The 18,673-nt window shown below is 51.2% G+C and overlaps 8 protein-coding genes across 8 annotated transcripts; 3 read left to right on the top strand and 5 right to left on the bottom strand.

The window, feature by feature from the left end:
- Positions 1-505: 505 nt before the first annotated feature.
- Positions 506-1,931, bottom strand: SCP_0503860 (hypothetical protein; the record flags this gene model as incomplete). Its single annotated transcript, XM_027758450.1, has 3 exons — positions 506-932; positions 995-1,170; positions 1,233-1,931. The coding sequence occupies 3 exons, from the start codon at positions 1,929-1,931 to the stop codon at positions 506-508; spliced, it is 1,302 nt and encodes a 433-aa protein (XP_027614251.1).
- A 386-nt stretch (positions 1,932-2,317) lies between these two features.
- Positions 2,318-2,955, bottom strand: SCP_0503870 (60S ribosomal protein L27-A; the record flags this gene model as incomplete). Its single annotated transcript, XM_027758451.1, has 5 exons — positions 2,318-2,323; positions 2,383-2,568; positions 2,634-2,825; positions 2,877-2,893; positions 2,946-2,955. 5 exons carry the CDS (start codon positions 2,953-2,955, stop codon positions 2,318-2,320), a joined length of 411 nt encoding a protein of 136 aa, XP_027614252.1.
- Positions 2,956-3,738: 783 nt separating this feature from the next.
- Positions 3,739-4,195, top strand: SCP_0503880 (hypothetical protein; the record flags this gene model as incomplete). The annotated part of the gene is made up of 3 exons (XM_027758452.1): positions 3,739-3,864; positions 3,917-4,101; positions 4,159-4,195. 3 exons carry the CDS (start codon positions 3,739-3,741, stop codon positions 4,193-4,195), a joined length of 348 nt encoding a protein of 115 aa, XP_027614253.1.
- Positions 4,196-5,204: 1,009 nt separating this feature from the next.
- On the bottom strand, positions 5,205-5,363 carry SCP_0503890 (hypothetical protein; the record flags this gene model as incomplete). Its single annotated transcript, XM_027758453.1, has 1 exon — positions 5,205-5,363. One exon carries the CDS (start codon positions 5,361-5,363, stop codon positions 5,205-5,207), a length of 159 nt encoding a protein of 52 aa, XP_027614254.1.
- A 1,496-nt stretch (positions 5,364-6,859) lies between these two features.
- SCP_0503900 (DNase I-like protein) lies at positions 6,860-11,829 on the top strand (the record flags this gene model as incomplete). Its single annotated transcript, XM_027758454.1, has 24 exons — positions 6,860-7,062; positions 7,481-7,647; positions 7,740-7,862; positions 7,935-8,015; positions 8,075-8,255; positions 8,345-8,511; positions 8,562-8,875; positions 9,083-9,199; positions 9,248-9,533; positions 9,653-9,753; positions 9,803-9,870; positions 9,927-9,980; positions 10,029-10,164; positions 10,234-10,370; positions 10,428-10,476; positions 10,527-10,575; positions 10,638-10,669; positions 10,732-10,894; positions 10,948-11,111; positions 11,160-11,222; positions 11,276-11,449; positions 11,505-11,537; positions 11,597-11,672; positions 11,729-11,829. 24 exons carry the CDS (start codon positions 6,860-6,862, stop codon positions 11,827-11,829), a joined length of 3,039 nt encoding a protein of 1,012 aa, XP_027614255.1.
- Positions 11,830-12,054: 225 nt separating this feature from the next.
- Positions 12,055-12,428, bottom strand: SCP_0503910 (hypothetical protein; the record flags this gene model as incomplete). Its single annotated transcript, XM_027758455.1, has 4 exons — positions 12,055-12,073; positions 12,128-12,206; positions 12,256-12,358; positions 12,417-12,428. 4 exons carry the CDS (start codon positions 12,426-12,428, stop codon positions 12,055-12,057), a joined length of 213 nt encoding a protein of 70 aa, XP_027614256.1.
- A 1,120-nt stretch (positions 12,429-13,548) lies between these two features.
- SCP_0503920 (hypothetical protein) lies at positions 13,549-15,674 on the bottom strand (the record flags this gene model as incomplete). Its single annotated transcript, XM_027758456.1, has 11 exons — positions 13,549-13,758; positions 13,815-13,861; positions 13,924-14,203; positions 14,263-14,280; positions 14,335-14,345; positions 14,405-14,411; positions 14,470-14,524; positions 14,579-14,889; positions 15,072-15,307; positions 15,367-15,481; positions 15,531-15,674. 11 exons carry the CDS (start codon positions 15,672-15,674, stop codon positions 13,549-13,551), a joined length of 1,434 nt encoding a protein of 477 aa, XP_027614257.1.
- Positions 15,675-17,101: 1,427 nt separating this feature from the next.
- Positions 17,102-18,558, top strand: SCP_0503930 (Peptidyl-prolyl cis-trans isomerase D; the record flags this gene model as incomplete). The annotated part of the gene is made up of 6 exons (XM_027758457.1): positions 17,102-17,222; positions 17,280-17,367; positions 17,420-17,543; positions 17,597-17,999; positions 18,077-18,283; positions 18,365-18,558. 6 exons carry the CDS (start codon positions 17,102-17,104, stop codon positions 18,556-18,558), a joined length of 1,137 nt encoding a protein of 378 aa, XP_027614258.1.
- Between the last annotated feature and the right edge of the window lie 115 nt (positions 18,559-18,673).

The raw sequence follows: 18,673 nt of genomic DNA on the forward strand, positions 1-18,673 counted from the left end.
AAACTAAGTCGGAGCCGTCCGTGTCTCGTTGTGGACAGAATTAACTTTGGCTTCGGTCAGACAGCCGCTAGGTTCGACACAAACCCCTCTGATAATGTCAGAGGGGTTTGTAACAAGGTACCGGTTATTGAAGTCGTCTGCAGGGTGGCGCGGCTAGTTGTTACCGGTTTGAAGCTGGAGTTACAACGCGATACTGATTGATAAGAAACCTAGTTATAACTCACGATAACAGATTTGTAACGAATTGCCCACCCTGCAGACCCCTAGTATTATTAACGGCGTCCACGCGGAACGCGGACGGTGCTTGGTATGAGACTAAGACAGCCGCCAGAGTCGAGATAATTAGGAATACCAACTTGCCAAACACGAGCATTATATGGCGTGGCATACAGAATGCAATAAAATACAGCCGTGTACCACCAGAAGTGTCACCAGTACAATGTTGGTACAGTGCATAAGGAAAACCACTGGAAGAAGTGGGCTACACGGTCGACGTTTATCGACATCATCGAGTCTCCGCCATTTCCGGCCAGAAAACCTCAATCACGACTTTCGAGACAAGGTCGTCGTCATACGCGGCTGGCTGCACATATGAGCATCCGTACCGCCTGCGGAGGTGTGCGCTGAACGTCTCCTCGCGCAACACCTCGCGAGCATTCGCGATCCGTGCCGCGGTCCGTGCACCAAGCTGTTCTGCCTCGTCATCGTCCAGGGGGTGCGGTCGGCGGCACAGCTCCCCATAAGCCGCCGCCAGCCACTCCGGGACACTGTGCTTCATCGCGAGCACGATGACCTCCACAGGGCTCATGGCGTCGAGCTGACCCGAAAGCGCCCGTATGGCCCATCGGCGGACCCGAGCGAACTCCAGTTGCGTGGCGACGCTGAGCAGGATGATCCATTCATTGAGTATGAGCGTTTCTGGCTCATAGACACTGGTGAGACGGACGAGCAGGAGGGTCAATATGCTACGATATGTCTGAATGGAATTACACACCCATAGTACAGGAAGTTCAGAAGGCAGTCGAAGTCGAGCTGAGTGACGAAGCGCAGTATGAATGCCGTTTCGTCACACCTGCCCTCCTCAGGACTGCGTAAGAGAAATAGGCGACGAAAATAGTCCGAATCTTCCTCCAGATGATGGCGGTGCACCCTGTATATGCACCCTTGTACCTAATATTCAAGTTACTGAGGGTCAAAACATCGTTGGACGCTGACTGATCACGACAACTGACATTGAACGTCACCAAGTCGTCGCCCATGTAGAACCGGGAGTGATGTGGACGACGTATTGTTTGAGTCGATAGCTTGGTGGGTTCGCTGAGTGAGTTTCGATGACGGTTCTCAGAGGCTTGTGGACGCGACACGGGCGCGACGATGGATGACGACAAGGCTGCAGCCGATGGAGGACTGAGCGATGCAGGCACCGCCTTCGCGGAACCGTGCAGAATCTTGTGAAGCCTGTTTACCGCCGAAGTAGGGGAAGGCGACATTGGGGATAGAATTCCGACGGTGAGATGGTTGAGGTCCTCATGCATGATGTTCCCCTTGGACGGGCTTGGGGCTACCAACTCCAAAGAGGACGCCCGACTAGACGATCGGGTGGAAGTCGTCACCGGATCCAGCGAAAGAGCGGTGCCTTCGAAAGACGTGTGTATAAACACTGGAGATAACTGGAGGGCAGAGATCTCTCCGGAATGTCTGGAATGTCCGAACTCGCTGCTGCCACCCTGAAACTCAGACGTTGTGAATTTCAGGCCGGGAGGGGAAAGTAAGGAAGGCGATCCAGTCGTGCATATTCCTGGGGAGCTCTGGTCTGTCCAGATTGGTGCACTTGAAGGCGACGTCGCATGATTGGGAGACTGCGGAGGATATAATTCAGGTACGTAGAGTGGGGGCACAGGTGCTCTCAGAGGAGGACTTCTGGAGGTCATTGTGAGGGGGAACAGGAAGGGCACTGTGGCGAGATACTCGACAGCGTCTGAGGGAAGACTGAGTTAGAGGCACACTCACCGCATGTTTTGATCCCGAGTAGATCAGCCATCGTGGAGAACACATGTTCGGGGTATGCCGCTTGTGCATCATTGTGCTGCATTAGTATACTTGTGTTCGTCGAGTCAGCTGAAATATGGCCAGCGGTGTCACCAAGTCAGTGTGCATTGAAGGCGATACTTCGGTCAATATGAATGCGGTACGCGCAGCTCGTGACATGTCATTGCATGAGATGACACGACAAAACATAGGATAGCGGACATGTATCATGAGAAAACATATCGTGTACATGTAGCGGTTTTGGTGCCCTCCCCAGCAACAAGTACATCTAGAACTGCAAATGGGTTGAAGCAAGTGAGCACCCGTCACTCCAGAATGTGGGAGATTACGCACTCGAAGTGGCTGGAAGAACCACTTGTTCTTTCCGCTAGTGTATCTGTCCTCCAGCAACTTCTTAATCTGCTTCCTCGAGTCTTCCCGCTGTGAGACCTCCTTGAACGTGTCCGCAGCCACGACACCCTTCAGGCCCTCCAACTCCAGTGCGTATCGCGTAGGGAATAAATGCGAGTAGTTGACGACCTGACGAGCGGAATTGTCCGCCTAGTGAACATACCATGCCATCCGGACACACAGAACACACGCACCTTGATGAAAGGCTTGACCTTGCTCCGCTTCGCCACCTTCTTCGAGCCCATGCGCTTCGTCACCTTCAGAGGGTAGCGCTCGATACCAGCAACAATCGCGTGGGGGTATGGCCGCTCCTTGGTTCCTTCGTCTAGCTGCTTGATGACAACCACCTTCTTCCCCGCATGGCGGCCTTGGAGGACGAGTGCGACCTAAAAGGGATATCAATATTTTTACGCCGGCAAATTCTATCAAAACCACACTTTTCCGGGCTTGTAAACTACGGGCAGCAGTGTGAGATTCGGTCCATACGCACGATGTGAGAGACATACCTCGAGGCATCTTCAGGAGGGCGAGGGTGCTTTGTTCGTATGCTATGTTCGCGATTCACTAAGGCGAGCGGCAGCCACCCGGATACTGCCGCCGAAGGCTGTATAGCTCATCAGATAAAGTATTTAGATTGATTCCCACGGTTCCCGCGGCGCTTCAGGAATATGTATTTCGGCCATTTATCTGAACAAGCAAATATTCACTGCACACTCGCTTGACCACTTCTCAAGTAAATTCTGAGATTCGTTCACTGTTCCATCGGAGGAAAGATTGGATTTCTCGCTACAAGATGAAAAGGACTCGGAATGCTTCATCAGAGCGTGTCCCTCGTCAGACCGTATCCCGTGGACCTTTTGCCCACAGAATGCCATCAACACCTCTGGCCAGTTCTGCCATCTCGTGAGACTTGGCTTTACGCTGCATGGCACTTCGGCGTAGCGCACCAACTAGATACGATGTCTCGTTCACTGGGTCTAGGCTGAGTCTGTGCACTACAATTTTGTGAAGCCATTCAGTCTACGGTGTGTTTTTCTCTGCTGGTCGCATGACCCAGACAAGGTTTGAATCATAATTACAGTAGCAGAGCCTTCTTTCCGCTCGTGTTACAATGATACTCGTGCCGCAGCTATTTGAGGGAACTACCCTACACGTTTGTGATGTAGTCAACTCATCAGTCATGTTTCAGAAGTACAAGCACGATGTGTGCCCGAACGCGCGTAGAAGCTTCCGTTCCTGACTCCCGAAAGCATATTAATGTTTCTGCTCTTGTCTCTGTTATCCCCAGTTGGACCCGCCATGGAAGTTTCTGCGTCTACTTTGACAATACTGTCAGCGCCGTCCCTACCTGACCCCCCAGACGCGGATGCCCCGCCGTGTGCTCATTCCAAATATTACCTTGAAGATGACCTGGTGATTTTTGTTGTTCGTACTTATCTTATGTCAGTCGTCGTGCGTACCTCTGAATTATTGTTAGGTTGAGAACCACCTCTTCAAAGTCCACCGTTATTTCCTGGTGCGCGAGTCGGACTTCTTTCGGACGATGTTCGAGTTGCCGCCGGGAGAAACGCCAGCGGAGGGTCAGACCGATGATAAGGCGATTCCTCTCCCCGGGGTCACCCGTCGCGAATTCGAGTGTCTGCTTGACTTCCTCTACTATGGGTGAGCAGTCGCGAATTGATGGCTCTTCGTGTCACAATCTGAGCGATGTTGTCGCAGGATGCACAACATTCTTTCTCGCTGTCCGCTTGGGTGAACATTCTGTCCATATCCACTCGATTCATTTGCGATACAATTCGTGACCGCGCGATTCGAGAAATCGACACCTACCCCACAGCCATAGATCCCATTGAGAAGATCGTGATCGCCGTCAAATGCAATGTGCCACATTGGCTCGCGCCATCTTATGCAGCGATCTGTCAGCGGGTCAACCCTCTCGAGGTAGAGGAGGCGGAGAAATTGGGGTTGTCTACCACTGTACTTCTCGCTCGTGCGCGGGAGGCAGTGCGACAGGACGTCGACTCTAGCGCACGGAAGCCTGAGGAGGTAGTATCTTGGTCTCGTGCATCGTCCCCAATCTTAAGACAGCCTTCCCCCGAGCCGATCCTCGACCGAGAGTCTCCATTCCCAGTCTCCGACTATCAGCCTTACAACAGGAGACGCGTCATGGAGGTCGTGCGAGACGTATTCTGGCCACTTCAGCCTATCCCTGAGATTTGACAGTGGTCACCCTCATCCTTGGATGGTTCTGTTTGTGCGCGCTCGATCTTTCTGTCGCGACGTTTGTTACCGGGCGTGCCGTACTAGATGACTTATGGTTTATCATGCTACCTGTGAATAGTGTAGTGATATTGTATAAGGAGACACGTTTATGCTTTGATTGGTGACATTCAATGGCGACACCTTCGAGCAAGTATCGCACTTTGGACCGTCGCGAGAGAGGCATTCTGTATGAATTGATAAATTATAGCTCATGCGCTACTGATATCTATATCAGTTGTGACAGAGATAGACCTATTAGATTGAGAAGTGGATGTGCCAGAGGAATCAAGATCTAAAGATCAGAGATGAGCACAGTCGTCTACTCCGAGCTCAAATACATTACCGTAGCCGTTAGTTACACCTCCAGCTTCTCGTCCCCTGATGTCGTTTACGACACCTGCGGTAGCATTTTGGCTTAAAAAACCGGCGAATCACTGTCGCGGCAGAGCCGCGCGAACGGCACTTACTTACGAGCCCTGCGTCTTCGGCATCGACCTGCTCGTCTACTTTTGCGGCTTGTTCGAGCTCCCACTTGTCACATAGCGAGCCCAATTGTGCGGCCCAACACCACCCTTGGGTATGTGTTTGTCCATGCCGTGCTTCGCCACGGCGTGGTCTCTGATGACGGCACGGGGCGACGAGGCACCCTGGGTCCCAGTCATGCTCAGAGTATGTCATAACTTTAGAGCTGGTGGTAATTAAAGGCTCGCGCACGGAGCAGCTGGATAAATAGCAGAGCTGCACCGTGCCCGGCGAGGATGGTCACGGCTTCAGGAGCGTTCTGATTCGGTTCTGGAACACATCAATCGCAATCGATATTTCTGTCCAACTTGTCCAACAATTCGAATAACAACATCTCAGCGTGCAATTTTGTCCCGAGCTCGGTAAAGTGCGGGCAACGCGAGACGTCGCAGCACGAAATCGATGGTGAGAACGTCGTGGCGTTGAACAACCGTGTATGGAAACACGATCACCTATTACGGAATGACGTGAGGCTGCACAGAGTTAAACAGCACTTGCAGCCTTTGAACTTTTTTGAGCATAGGGACACAAAGCGGGTGCGGGGCAAGAGAATCTTGGTTCATTGCGTCGGCTGCTACGACGACGTTCCTCTTTTCGCCACTTTTTTACATGTTTTGAAGCCACACTAGTACTGCGACGAAAGAACTCATCCGGAAACAAATACGTGGAGTTTATGTCACTCTTTTATGCGAATCCGGCAGCGGATGTATTTCTGTGGAAGTGCAGATCCAGTCTATGAAGCACTGCTCAGTGATCAGTGAGAGGTACTCATGGACACACTGGCAAACTCTCGCCGGAGAGAGGACTTGTTTATTCTCTTCAACAACGGCCATGAACTCATGTTCCTGCCGGTCCGTGATATTCGTAACACATCTTCCTTCAGGCGCGGTATCACGAGTGCAGACGACATCCTTCGAACTAACATCTCGGGTGTCCGTATCAAAGACGTGGAACACCGTTTATAAACCTGCAGTGCATTGTTTGTCGGCATCCACGTCTTCGCCGCTAAGACAATAAGATGAATAAAATTTCTTGATAAAAGTACGACACCATCTGTATTAAAGGATTCGACAGGGTAAGTAGGTGATGGTCGAGTTAATTGCACCAGCAACTACTACAGCGGTATTGAGAACCGCAGAGGAGAGAAACTCTCTATCAGGGTATCTTCGCACATGGGATACAACTTGCTCTCGGTCGCTTCTGCGTCAGGACGCAAATTTGACTTGTGGCCACATGACGATAGTGACCGTACCAACATTGAAGATGCAAGTTCACTCACGGGCGCGGTCAATAGTGCAGCTGAGCCAGTACGACAGGAAGCGCACGGCACTGGCTTCCTCCATTCCAAGGCAGGTCTGCAGAGGTTATCCTCGCCTCGACGTGACATGGAAATTGTGTGAGGAACAGTAATGGTATTAAGTTCTGGCCAGTTCAGTGGCCAGGAAATCAACAAATCGTGGCACTCCAAACATTCGGGTCACAGCAACCTTATCTGGATGGTGCATACGATCATCGGGCTTGGCCGCTGAGCGCTCCCGGGCCAGCGCCAGACTTCAACAAGACTCCCAGCTCTAAGATTCACAATTCCACAAAGCCTTTGGTCACAGGCTCACAACGGATGCTCTCGTGTCCCTAAATGTCTGTCTCGTTGCAGACGGTGCTGCAGTCACTCCTGCGTCCTTCAGAAGTCGTCAAGGTCGCGCTAGAGACGACTCTCGTGCCCATCAACCGAGACCCGGAGACCTCTGAATATGTTGTTGTCAAATCGGACAGACAAGCGAAGAAGATACTCGTCGTTGTATCTCATCTCGATTCAAACAGTGGTAGTGAACAAGGATGGTGAGTGTGGTATCGTGGCTTCCTCAATGAAATTCGCGAAGCTACACATTTTCTGTGGTCTTCGCGCTGTTTTGAACGGTATAGAGTAGTATACCTCAGCCTTGCAGCTTCCAGGGATAGGAATCGTCCAGAAATGTGGAGAACCTAATGAGAAACCGTACTGCACCCCTGACATCATCATGGCTTGGTTCAAATTTGTCTCACAACTCCCTGGTAGAGCAATCGGGTGCTCAGTTACAGTAAAAAACACGGTCTGAAACATTTAATATTGGGGTGGTCTCAGAGCTCTTCGCGTATCTCGAAGTTTTGCAAGGTCCTATTGTCCTGAAGTTAGCCGAAACATTGTTCAATGACCAGGGCATTGAGAAGTTCTCTACAGACTAATGATCATATTGACTTATGTTATTCCCGTTATTAGCGTCTTTGTATTCAAGCCCAAGACACAATTCCACTCAAACAATTCCCTTGAGTACACAATAGAGCACGTGTTTCCAGTTGTTGGTACCTTCTCCATTTCCATGGCCCAACCTCGTCGTGGTCCCGTTGACCTTTCTGCGGGTGCAGTTCTCAATAGGCCAAGGACAGGTATGACCAATCCTTCAAATTCTCCTGGGTTATTTCTTGCTACTTCATGTATCATGCATAGATCCACTGACACATTCACATATTATTTTTAGAGTTCATGCTCACCATCAAGGCTGGGCACGATCCAACCGTGGATCCTCTTCCCTTACTGACAGACAACATACGGGAGCTGCGCTCAGTGATTGCAGAGTGCAAACATTTGAAGGAAGCCTTCCGTATGTCTTCCTGTTGACTTCTGACCTCCATTTCCACTTCTAAAGTGTTAACGAGCCTCTCTCCATACACAGCCGCACAACCCGTATATGACGTTGCCACGACTTTCTCTTGGATCGCACCTTATCTGCTGCAGGACAGCCAGCCACCATTGTGTACGTTTATTCTTCGCCGTGACATGCTGCCTACCGAACTTGTTCCCGCGCAAATCTAGTGTCCCCAATTCCGCCAGATCTGCGCGGTAGCTACAAGCCTGTGCACACGATCCTGTCTCCAGCAAGTGCGGGCTTCCCAGGCGACGAGGCCCTTGATATTGCGTTGATTAGAGAAGACTGGATGCGCAACAAAGTGAGAGAGGAATTAGTAGAGAAGTGCAATGAGAAAGCATCCATAAGGTGTGTCAACACAGTATTCTTCAAGAGAATCAATTGCTCTGCGGGCTCGAGCAGGGATAAATATAATTTATAAGGCATTATCTTCTCAGGATTCGGACGGGCACATTCAATGTGAATGGCAAGATGCCTTCTCAAGATCTCTCTGTGTGGGTCCAAGGAAGAATGCTTGGTGTCACGGAATTGATCCCTCCGCTCGCGGAAATTTCTCCCCTGTCGTTAGGCGAAGTAGTGAAGGACCCCATGGATGATGTATCTGGTGCGCTCTTCATATCACTCTCCCTAGGAACTACTCATAGAGGGTGATAGGCAAGGATATCAAGAATTCTACTTCGGAAGGCCCAACCTGTACTAGAACACTGAGAGTTGAAACCTTAACAACCGCTGACTCTACGCCCTCCTCATCCACTGCCTCTGCAACCGGCACAGTGGTTCAGAATCGCCCAGAACCCGGAATAGATTCGTTAGAGGACTCAACAGACCCCGATCTCATTGTTCTGGCATTTCAGGAACTTGACCTCTCCACGGAAGCGCTGCTCTATTCGACCAAAACCCTGCGCGAAGACGCGTGGTGCATGGCGGCTTTTGCAGGTCTCGGTGAGAAAGCCGTGCTGTATGAGAAGGTAAGGATCATTGGATGTGGTGTGGTGTACGGTTACGGAGATTTTGCCACTTTATGGGCATGCTTTTACATTTGATCCCATTGTTAAATTGTGGACTGCGGACGGAGCTCACAATGAGGTGTTCATGAGAAGTCTGCTCCCAATTGCGGGATGCCGCTGCCACGATTTGTGTGTTATGGACTGCGGACCTGACTTCGGCATGCACAGCTTACCTCTAGACAACTCGTTGGAATGCTGTTGGTTGTCATCGTCAAGAAGCGGCTCAAGATGTGCTTTGGTGACATCAAGACTACGTCAGTGGGTGCGGGTATAATGGGCGTAATGGTAAGCACGGTGACTCCATATGCAACTATGCACTGACGACGATTTAAGGGTAACAAAGGCGCCACGGCGATACGCTTGACGTTCACCCCGGTCGTCGCATCTCACGCCACCCGCCCAAGGCCGCCGCCGACAGTTTTGACATTTGTAAACTCACATTTAGCTGCGTTCGAGGAGATGTACGAAAGGCGCAATGCAGACTTCCACGATTTGTCAAAGCGCTTGGTTTTTGATTCAGGAATTCCTGTGGCTGGCTCACTGGACCAGGGAAGAGGGTATGTTCCCGCAACTATCCAGCTTAGCGTGTTCGAGACAGACGCTTTATTTTGGATGGTGAGTTACAGTCCTGAATAAGCTCGGGTCGACGCGCCCAACGACTCATTGGAATGATGAATCAGGGTGGTCAGTGTCAAATTCGGCATAGCTCGGGAGCAGTTGCTCAACATGTACCACCAGATCTCAACTACAGAATTAATCTCCCTGACATTGATGTTCGGACCCTTCTTTCCTCCGATCTCGGGATTAAAGATCTGAGGGTTCTTTTGAGCTTTGATCAGGTTGGCAGACCGATTTGCGTTTCATCATGGGCGCTAAGTTGGAACGCAGCTAGGGCTGGCAATGCGCACGGGAAAGGCGTTCGAGGGTTTCCATGAACACGCAATCACCCATATCCCGTATGTTGGTTCGCATGGCGCAAACCGCGTTCCACTTTTCTAATCGTCATGTGCAGGTCGTACCGCTTCACCTCGGGTGTTCCAACTGATAGTAGGGGATATGACATGAAGTACGCGCCCAGTCTCCCAAATTAGGCATCGTTGTTCACGTTGTGCAGGCGAAAGCCTGCTTGGACGGACCGCGTACTGCACATGGCCTCATCGCCGATAACGATCAGGCAGCTTAATTATTACAGTTGCCCGCAGATCACAATGAGTGATCATAGGCCCGTATCCGCTGAGTTCGAGCTTGAAGTGTGTTATGTCTTCCGCTGGCATTACAATATTGTCCTTCAGGCTCATAGGGATTTTCTCCAACTGCAGGTTCCTGTAATCAATATGGTGACATATGAGTCATTCATCCATGGTCTATGGCGCGATGTTGCCAGTATGGAGGATTCTGACGACAACTCAGCAAGAGTGCGAGTCAGCAGTACAAGCATCGACTTCGGAAAGATTTCGTGAGCCGTTTCTCTGGATTCTTTGTATTGGATTTGTATCAATAGTACCTTCATTAGTTACAAACGCCGCATGACCAAACACGTAGATCTTGAGAACTTTGGGAAGGTATGCATTGTTTCTCCTCAAGGCGACTTCTTTGCGATCTTTTCCGACAGATACCGTGTACCTTCAGGTTTGTTTCAACAAGCACCGGAGCGGCTGTCAGTTAGTGCATTTCAGCCGTCTTGTTATTACGCTAGTACTGAGTGCTTGACGCGAATTTGTAGACCCCGAGTGGCTTGAGATTCAGTCAAAAGCTGTACGAGGTCCTTTTACCTTATCGGCCTGCAGTTGAAAATTTTATTGTTTTTGGTCTCGCAGGGATTGCTTTTGCCCTGTGAGAAGACAACTATCGCATTCTCCGTGTACGTGGACCATCGTGTAGCTTCTCGCCTCAACATGGGACCCGTCGATCTTGAGTGGACGCTCATCTTACATGTGGCGCTGGGAAAAGATCATTTTATCTCCGTTAACGGGCAATATGGTAACTGCGTGTTTGTTGCATGGTCACCCGCACTCACCGGTTCACGCTTCTAGAGCGTACCTGCTTTGCCATGACCCTTGCCCAGCTCACGCGACTGCCTAGACCCGCTCGTGCTCTCAGGACGGCGGACGAGCTGTTACCAGAAGACGCTGCCGTTGCGGCGCCCAGGGAGATTATGCGATTAGTGAATTGGCTCATGAGCAATGCTGTTGAGGTGGTACGTAATATTGCATTGGTTTCTCATGCACCCACTAAGATGGCATAGAAATCCCAGGCTGGACTATTCGTGGAAGCCGCAGAAGAGGCCCTTGTTGATCGCATACATGAGGTAGTGATGGATGGGTTTCCCTAGCAAGTTAAATCGCTTACGCGTGTACACAGTGCTTGGATACAGGGGCCGACCTCGACTGTGTAGAGCAATGCAAAGAATCTCGGTTTGCTTTGGCAGTCGGAGAATGTCTTCTTCAGTTGCTGGCGGCACTGCCGGAGCCGGTCGTCCCCATTGACTTGCATCCAAGATGCGTCCAAATGACTAGTAGAGATGAAGCTTTTGAGGTATGATTACTAACGGTAGCGCCGCCAAGCACTGACTGATCATCTGCGCCTCCAGCTTTTAAATGAATTCCCTAAGGAATCGGTGAACGTGTGTCGTGGTTGACTGCCCAGCGCTATTGTGTGTAACCACTGATAAACCGATCAAAGGTCTGGATATCGATAACGGCTTTCTTGTATTTCATCGGTCAAATCTCGTCGTCCCCGACAAGGACCGAATTGCTCGGTACGTGCACCCTTCGTACGTACGTTCATTGATTGACCGAGCTTCCTTGCCTAAAGTGGCCAAGTTCTCATCGGTGCTTCTGAAGGACGACGATACTTCGATCATACCAGTATCGATTGTGGGCAAGCGCAATTTCCTGCGGTATTTTGTAGAATGATGCCGGGTACTGCAAGCACATTGACAATAATCACAGTTGTATAATGAAGCACAGCAGAGCGTGACGAGCAATAATAAAAATGCAGCAGTATCGAATGTAGGACAGTTCGAAATACACAGCACTACGAGATACAGCGGGATTAGATTCGGAATTAGATTAAGAGAAGGTAAGATGTGCGTGTGTGGGAAGGATCCTGTCCTGATTACTTGCAATCTTGCTAGTAGATTATTTCGGAGTTTGTCCGCTGCAATATCTCGTGAAGCTGAAAATTAAAGGTCAAACAAAGATAGACACTTACACTGGGACATAGGTACACGGTATACCTCGACGATTACAATTAGAGCAAGTCTGGCGGCCATCACACTTCAGTTTGCGGCCTAGAATAGATTCAATACGATAGACAGCTGGCAAAGTCAGGTTGCGCACCTCGGCAAAATTGACAAGCCATAGGAGTACGACGAGGGGTTCTGGGAGTGTCGTACTCATCCTCAGAGTCGGTATGTTCGTGGGGATTCTGGCTCGTGCTCGCCTAGCATGAATGAAGATCAATTGAGACATACTGTTAGCAGCAATGCCAAAGAACGCACTTGTGCACTCATTGCTGCAAGATCTCAGTGAAGGCAAAGAAAGCTAGTATGAAAGAATTAACGAAAGATTGGATATGATGCAAAGCTTGCGATACGGACGAGCCTTTATATCAGAGCATGGGGTCCGCGTCTCCTACTTCATAGCCACTTCAGCTTTTCCGCAGTGCAGGATATCCATATTTTTCGACGTTGCTGCGCCTACAGACAGAAAACAAGATAGACCAGATAAGGCACGTACACAAGCACTCTGATGTACTGAGTCCACCTGCTGATAGGTTAGAAACCGGAGCTCCAAAGACAGCGCCAGAATCGCATCATACACCGCAGAACCCGGCATCGGCGTTAGGGACCTACAGCGCGAACACGCAGAATTAGAGACTGGAAACACAAGTGTTCACGCCGCCCGGACACGGAACTTTTGATGGAAAAGGCACAGCACCTCATCCAAAGCCTGCAGAGAATCCAGCGCTGGATCCTTACGCGTGGCGAGAGTCAACACGAGCAGGTTTCCGCAATACGCCGACTCGGAATTGAGAGTTGCGCTACGAATAGTGTTTGGCATCCCACAATTAGTGCCGTGGATATAAGATGAGATAAAACCGAAGTTCGGAGGACATCTCTGTCAGGTACGACGTTAGCTTCTGGATCTGCAGCTGCGCAGGAACGCGACGCGTTCACGGGAGGAACAAGCGGTGTTCTCACTGCATACAGTGATGCCCGTCGTCAAGTGCAGCCATAAAGCAGTTTGCGTAAGCCACTCACTGAAACACCCCCATGGCGCTCGACGGGGGTACTGACCTGCCGGATCCTGACACGTATGTTGACACGCACAGAGACTGCGTCTGGTATGCTGCATTTTCGAATGACCGCATCAGTCAGCGTCCCGACACTGACAAATGCGCAAGAGGAAACATGATTTCTTGTCGGGCTCGGGGTCACAAGTGGATCGTGTGCTTTCGGATCGAGTCATTCCAGAGATAGCGAGTCGCGCAGCCAGCACACCGAAGATCGAACAGACGCACGGGAATAAATTGCCGAGGTGTGGTACAAACATGGTGAATAATGCAGCGCTCAAGAAACATTTGGACGCCCACAGTCGCTCACGTGGCACGGGAAAAGATCGCAGGAGGCGCTATGATGTTCCCCGGAACAGATTGAATCCTGCGGCTTGTCCTGTGGAGCTAGGATATGTGTCATCGTAATCCGGAGGGGAATAGACGATCGGCCGCGGACCGCTCGAATATGCAGTCGCAATCCCCACAAATTCGCGCTGTAGAGGCCTCTCACAGTCCTCAGCGTGTGCGAATGCGACTGCCTTGAGGGGATACAGAGCCACGGAGTACTACGGCCGGATCAGAAGCCGGCAGACATAGCTATCGCTCGTTAGGCGACACTCACCGAAAGCTTGAAATCACCAAGCTCGCAACTGGGCTTCAATGCAAGACCTGAAACGATGACGTGTTCTCGTCACAACTTCAGCGAGTTATTGAGAACGGACAGATCATGCCTAAAAGTATCTCTCCGTGAAGGGTTCGCTTAGATACACTAGCGTTTCGGCTTTCAGGTGCCCACCACAAGGCTGTCTTCACGTCCTGGACTGTAGGCTCGTACGGCACGCCACGGACACTCCTACTATTCATGTCACTGATGTTCGCTAACCCCATCGAGATGTGTCGGCGCAAACGGACGATGACGGCTTTCGGTGACGACAAAACGTCGAGGGCTTGAGAATCCCCGGTCTCGATTGTCATCATGCATGGGATTACACTGCCCCTCGTATAACACAGCTGACGGATGTGTCCACAAAGATTGGATAGGCATGGGGGGATGACATGAGAGCACCTACAGGTTTCGCGAGCCAGAGCTGGCGGAGGTGGATCAGGAATCACATCCCTGCCTGACCTCATGTGAGGCTCACCGTGCAAGTCACTTATACGGCGCGAGCGTTGAAAATCGACCCTCGTATCATCACCGGATTCAAGGCAAACCAGCCTTCTGGATCCCCGTCAGGTCCAATGAGCGGGCTGCGCTCGATGTACGCAATTTGACGCACCATCGATGGCGGGTCGGGCTGTGTAATGGGCGTGTACGAGAAGACAGTCCCGAGGCTGTTCATGCATCGTGAACATCAGTGACAGGCATCCCAAATTAATTTCACGCACTCGCTGTCCACACGAAACCTCCCGCGACGGACGCGCACGTTTAGCCTGTACTGGATGTGCACCCGCGCCATCCGCTCCGAGAACGACGGAGGGAGACGGTAAGCTTTCGACGAGCCCCCTCCCAGATTCAGGGTGACGTGCGGGGGCATGGTGAGCGAGAACGTCCACGCATGCATCCCGCGAAGTCTCCCACCTGCGGATAAGGAAGGAACTGACGCCGCAGGATTAGTAGATGGTGCGGAGTATAGATTCTGGGATAGATTAAGGAAATTGTAGACGTTAATTGTGGACTCGGTCATCTGGCCCTGGATCTGAGAACGTCATAGTAAGTATGGACTAGAGTAAGATGAGATCGTGCGGCTACACGCTAGGAGGAAGACGTTGGAAATGCATTCGGATGAAGCATGAGTAGGTTCACGCGTTTCATGTGTATGTGGACGTCCCACCGTGGAGAAGCACGATAACATCAAGACAGACGGACTGACTAACTGACCACAACTGTGATAGATTTGATCGTTTCCTCCCTCTCGAGATTGAGCTCGACAGCACCTGCAATAGCCTCGTCTTCGAACAGGCTTGGGAGATGGGCAGGGGTGGGAGAGTGGCTTGGTACCTTCAGCGTCAGCCACCGCCTCTTGTTGCTGTTTGTGAGAGTATAACGATGCTCCGTGCGGGACCTTGTTCCCGTGTTGGTACCGCTGGCTCTGTTGTATCCAGATGTACCGCTGCCTGCAGCATAACCCGGTAACTCAAGATCTGTGGCGACTGGCGGGTGGGCAGATACTGACGAAACGTCCATGATAGGTGGGTGCTGATAGATGACTGGGCCACTGATCCCAGCTTTATATCCAGTGCAATGTGATCAGCGCAGAGGAGACTGAACCTTCCACGTAAAGAGCCGCCCTACAAGCAACGGTCCATGTGCTCGCGATGAATGACCATGTTGAAAGACCATGAGGAGCCTGACGAACTTGACCGTGCAAGGGCCCTTACCACATGTCTGCACGCGCGCCCTTGATGCGTGCGGCAGATTCGACAAGACGGATAACGGAATATCTCTTTCAATGGTAGTATGCAGCTGCCGCAACGCTGGCATACGTTACGGCAGCGCAAGTTTGATAACTTGGAATGGTGATGGTGGTACACGATTTGAGGGAAGGTAAGGTGGTTTGATTACAGAGTTTGTGAGCGTGAGAAAGGCTTCCATTGGCTCCTTCAAGACTCCAGCGTCTGTCGGCCTTCCCCTTCTCACAAAACTCTTCTTCACTTCCTCCGGCAAGACTAAAGCGCGCAGTTGTTTAGTTGTTTCTCTGTTATCATGCAATTCTCTCATACTTCCCAGATTGAGCTCTAGCTTTCTGTAAAGAGGAGTTTCATCTGGGATTGAGTGGATTGATTCAGCAGAGTTGGCATACTGTATACGGGTCAAGAAGTCTTCTCAGTCCCGACGTCACTGGCCACTGGCAGGAGATAAGCAATGCCCTGTTTGATGATGGACCTTCGCAACTCCCATGACTGCAAGACCGTCCGCATAGAACCTCCGTCATCAGCGCTTGCTGCACTCATCAGGAAGGGTTCGTGACAACGATAAGTATTAATTGTCCTGCTCAGGAGCAAAGGACTGAATCTAATGCTGTCTTGCAGTTAGCACTCTCCAATGTATGATGGTCTAACTTGAGCAGTACTGGGTACGTTTGTTTTCCATCTCTTATGTGACGTTATCGGCATTGAAGTCACGCCTCCAGGCATCGTCCATATTTTGAAGTAGAAAGCAGGTATCTGAGGGAACACCAAACGCGTTCGTGGGCCTGAAGCAGGTTGCTACCATCTGTTGAGCCCCGAATATTTCGACTTGTTAGCATGCTGTATGTTCTCAGAAAGTGCTCGTACTGCACTCGGGATTATTTTCCACGAATTCACTGCATATTTAGAATATTCGTCAGCAGGTCAATCTGAATGCAGTCCCCCAATATACGACATATCACGCATAGGATTAGTGTGAGTTGCGGGCTCTCCAGTATCATCAATTGTGTCTGCCTGCCAGCTGCCTTCCAAGCCTCAAATTTCGGACTCGTTTGCGACGCGCTTCCCGAAGGCTTTATAGGAGCGTTCCATACATAACAACAGCCGCGACATGTCATGAATGATTGAGTATTACCTTTAGTGTTTCCAGTCAGAGGGTGTGCTTTTCCGAACTGAGAAAGAGCTCTCTTATATGTCCTTGTTGGACTCATGCATGTATATTTCGCAGAAAAGAGTGAATTTCGGGAAAGGATGGATAGCAACCCTAGCGTGTATGACCCTAACCTTGTGCTAGGTGCCTGAAGGCCGGAATCGGAGGCGTGACCAGCCGGCCCTCCGGAGCCCAGAAACTTCTGGTGATTTCTTTCTGCCTTGATTTTTGGCACTCGTGAGCTAAATACTCAACCGCAGCGTATGTATGCTAGCTTGGACTGGTGTGCTAGATATCTCCTAGAAACTCACTCAACGTGTCCGAAGGCATACGCGATCTAAAATCTCGCGATGGCGTCCGAGAAACCGCTCACTCTCACGTATTTCGACATCACAATTGGCGATAAATCCGCGGGGCGTGTAGTCTTCAAACTGTACGATGATGTAGTCCCAAAGACTGCAGAGAACTTCCGTGGGTTCTGTTCTTTTGATTGTCGCGGATAGTCTGTGATGTGTGTTACATGGACAGGCGCGTTATGTACAGGCGAGAAGGGCAAAGGCGCAGCAGGGAAGGACCTATGGTACAAGGGTTCGACGTTCCACCGTGTCATCAAAGGGTATGTCCCAGATCTGCAAACATCATACACAGTGATCGACCCGTACGTGCAGTTTCATGATCCAAGGTGGTGACTTTACCAATCACAACGGCACGGGTGGCGAGTCGATCTACGGAGAGAAGTTCGAAGACGAGAACTTCGAGCTCAAGCATACGAAGCCGTTCCTGCTCTCTATGGTGCGTTACTCTCTCTTCATCCGCTCGCACACGCTCAACACCTCCCGTCGCAGGCAAACGCCGGCCCGGGCACGAACGGCTCTCAGTTCTTCATTACCTGCTTGCCGACGCCGCATCTCGATGGGAAACACGTCGTCTTCGGCGAGGTCATCCGCGGCAAGTCGATCGTGCGCGCCCTCGAGAACCACCCCACGGCCTCGGGCGACGTCCCCACCGAGCCGTGCGTCATTGCGGATTGCGGGCAGCTAGCGCCCGACGACCCATCCCTGGTCGCGTCCGGCGCCGCTGAGGACGGAGATCCGTATGAGGATTTTCCAACAGACCAGGAACCCGTTGACGGCCAGGACGTGGCCGACCACCCAGAAGTTGCTCTCAAAATCGCTCGCGAGATACGCGAGATCGGGAACAGGCTTTTCAAGGAGGGCAGGGCCGAGGCAGCGCTGTCGAAATACCAAAGTGCGTCGCTGATATTTCTCCTTTCTGTATCCCTGATTTAATGTGAAATGACTACGGTGTTGTTGCTGTGTGTGCAGAGTCTGTACGATACCTAGATGTGCATCCCATCCTTCCGGAGAACGCGCCTCCAGAACTGAAGGACTCGTTCGACGCGCTAATGGCGCCACTCCTGCTCAACTCTGCGCTTGCTGCGCTCCGCGCGGGCGGCGCCGCGCACGCGCTCATCGCACTGCGGAGTACGGAGCGCGTTCTGAAGAATCTGCAGCTGAATGATGCGGACAAAGGTACGTCCCCTTCTTCGGGAGGAAGCTCCAGGGGAACACTCCACTCTGCTTCAGCGGACATGTGCTGATGCCCAGCAACAGCCAAGGCGCTCTACCGCCGCGCGCTCGCACGCGGCGTGTTGAAGGAGGACGACGCAGCGGAGGAGGACCTTGTCCAGGCGAACGAGCTCGTCAAGGACGACAAGGCGATCCTGTCCGAGCTGGAGAAGGTGCGCCAGCGGAAGAAGGAGAAGAAAGATAAGGAGCGGAAAGCGTATAAGAAGTTGTTTGCATAGCGGGTGGTACTGGGGGCGTCTACTCGTCTAATTTTCTGTGTGGCTCAGGGAAGCGGAACTAAACTTTTGAGATTGTATAACATCTATCTAGTTCAATATAGAAATATCTATCATT

Source organism: Sparassis crispa (genome assembly GCF_003851025.1).
Source record: "Sparassis crispa DNA, contig_000004F, whole genome shotgun sequence".
Taxonomy (NCBI): domain Eukaryota; kingdom Fungi; phylum Basidiomycota; class Agaricomycetes; order Polyporales; family Sparassidaceae; genus Sparassis; species Sparassis crispa.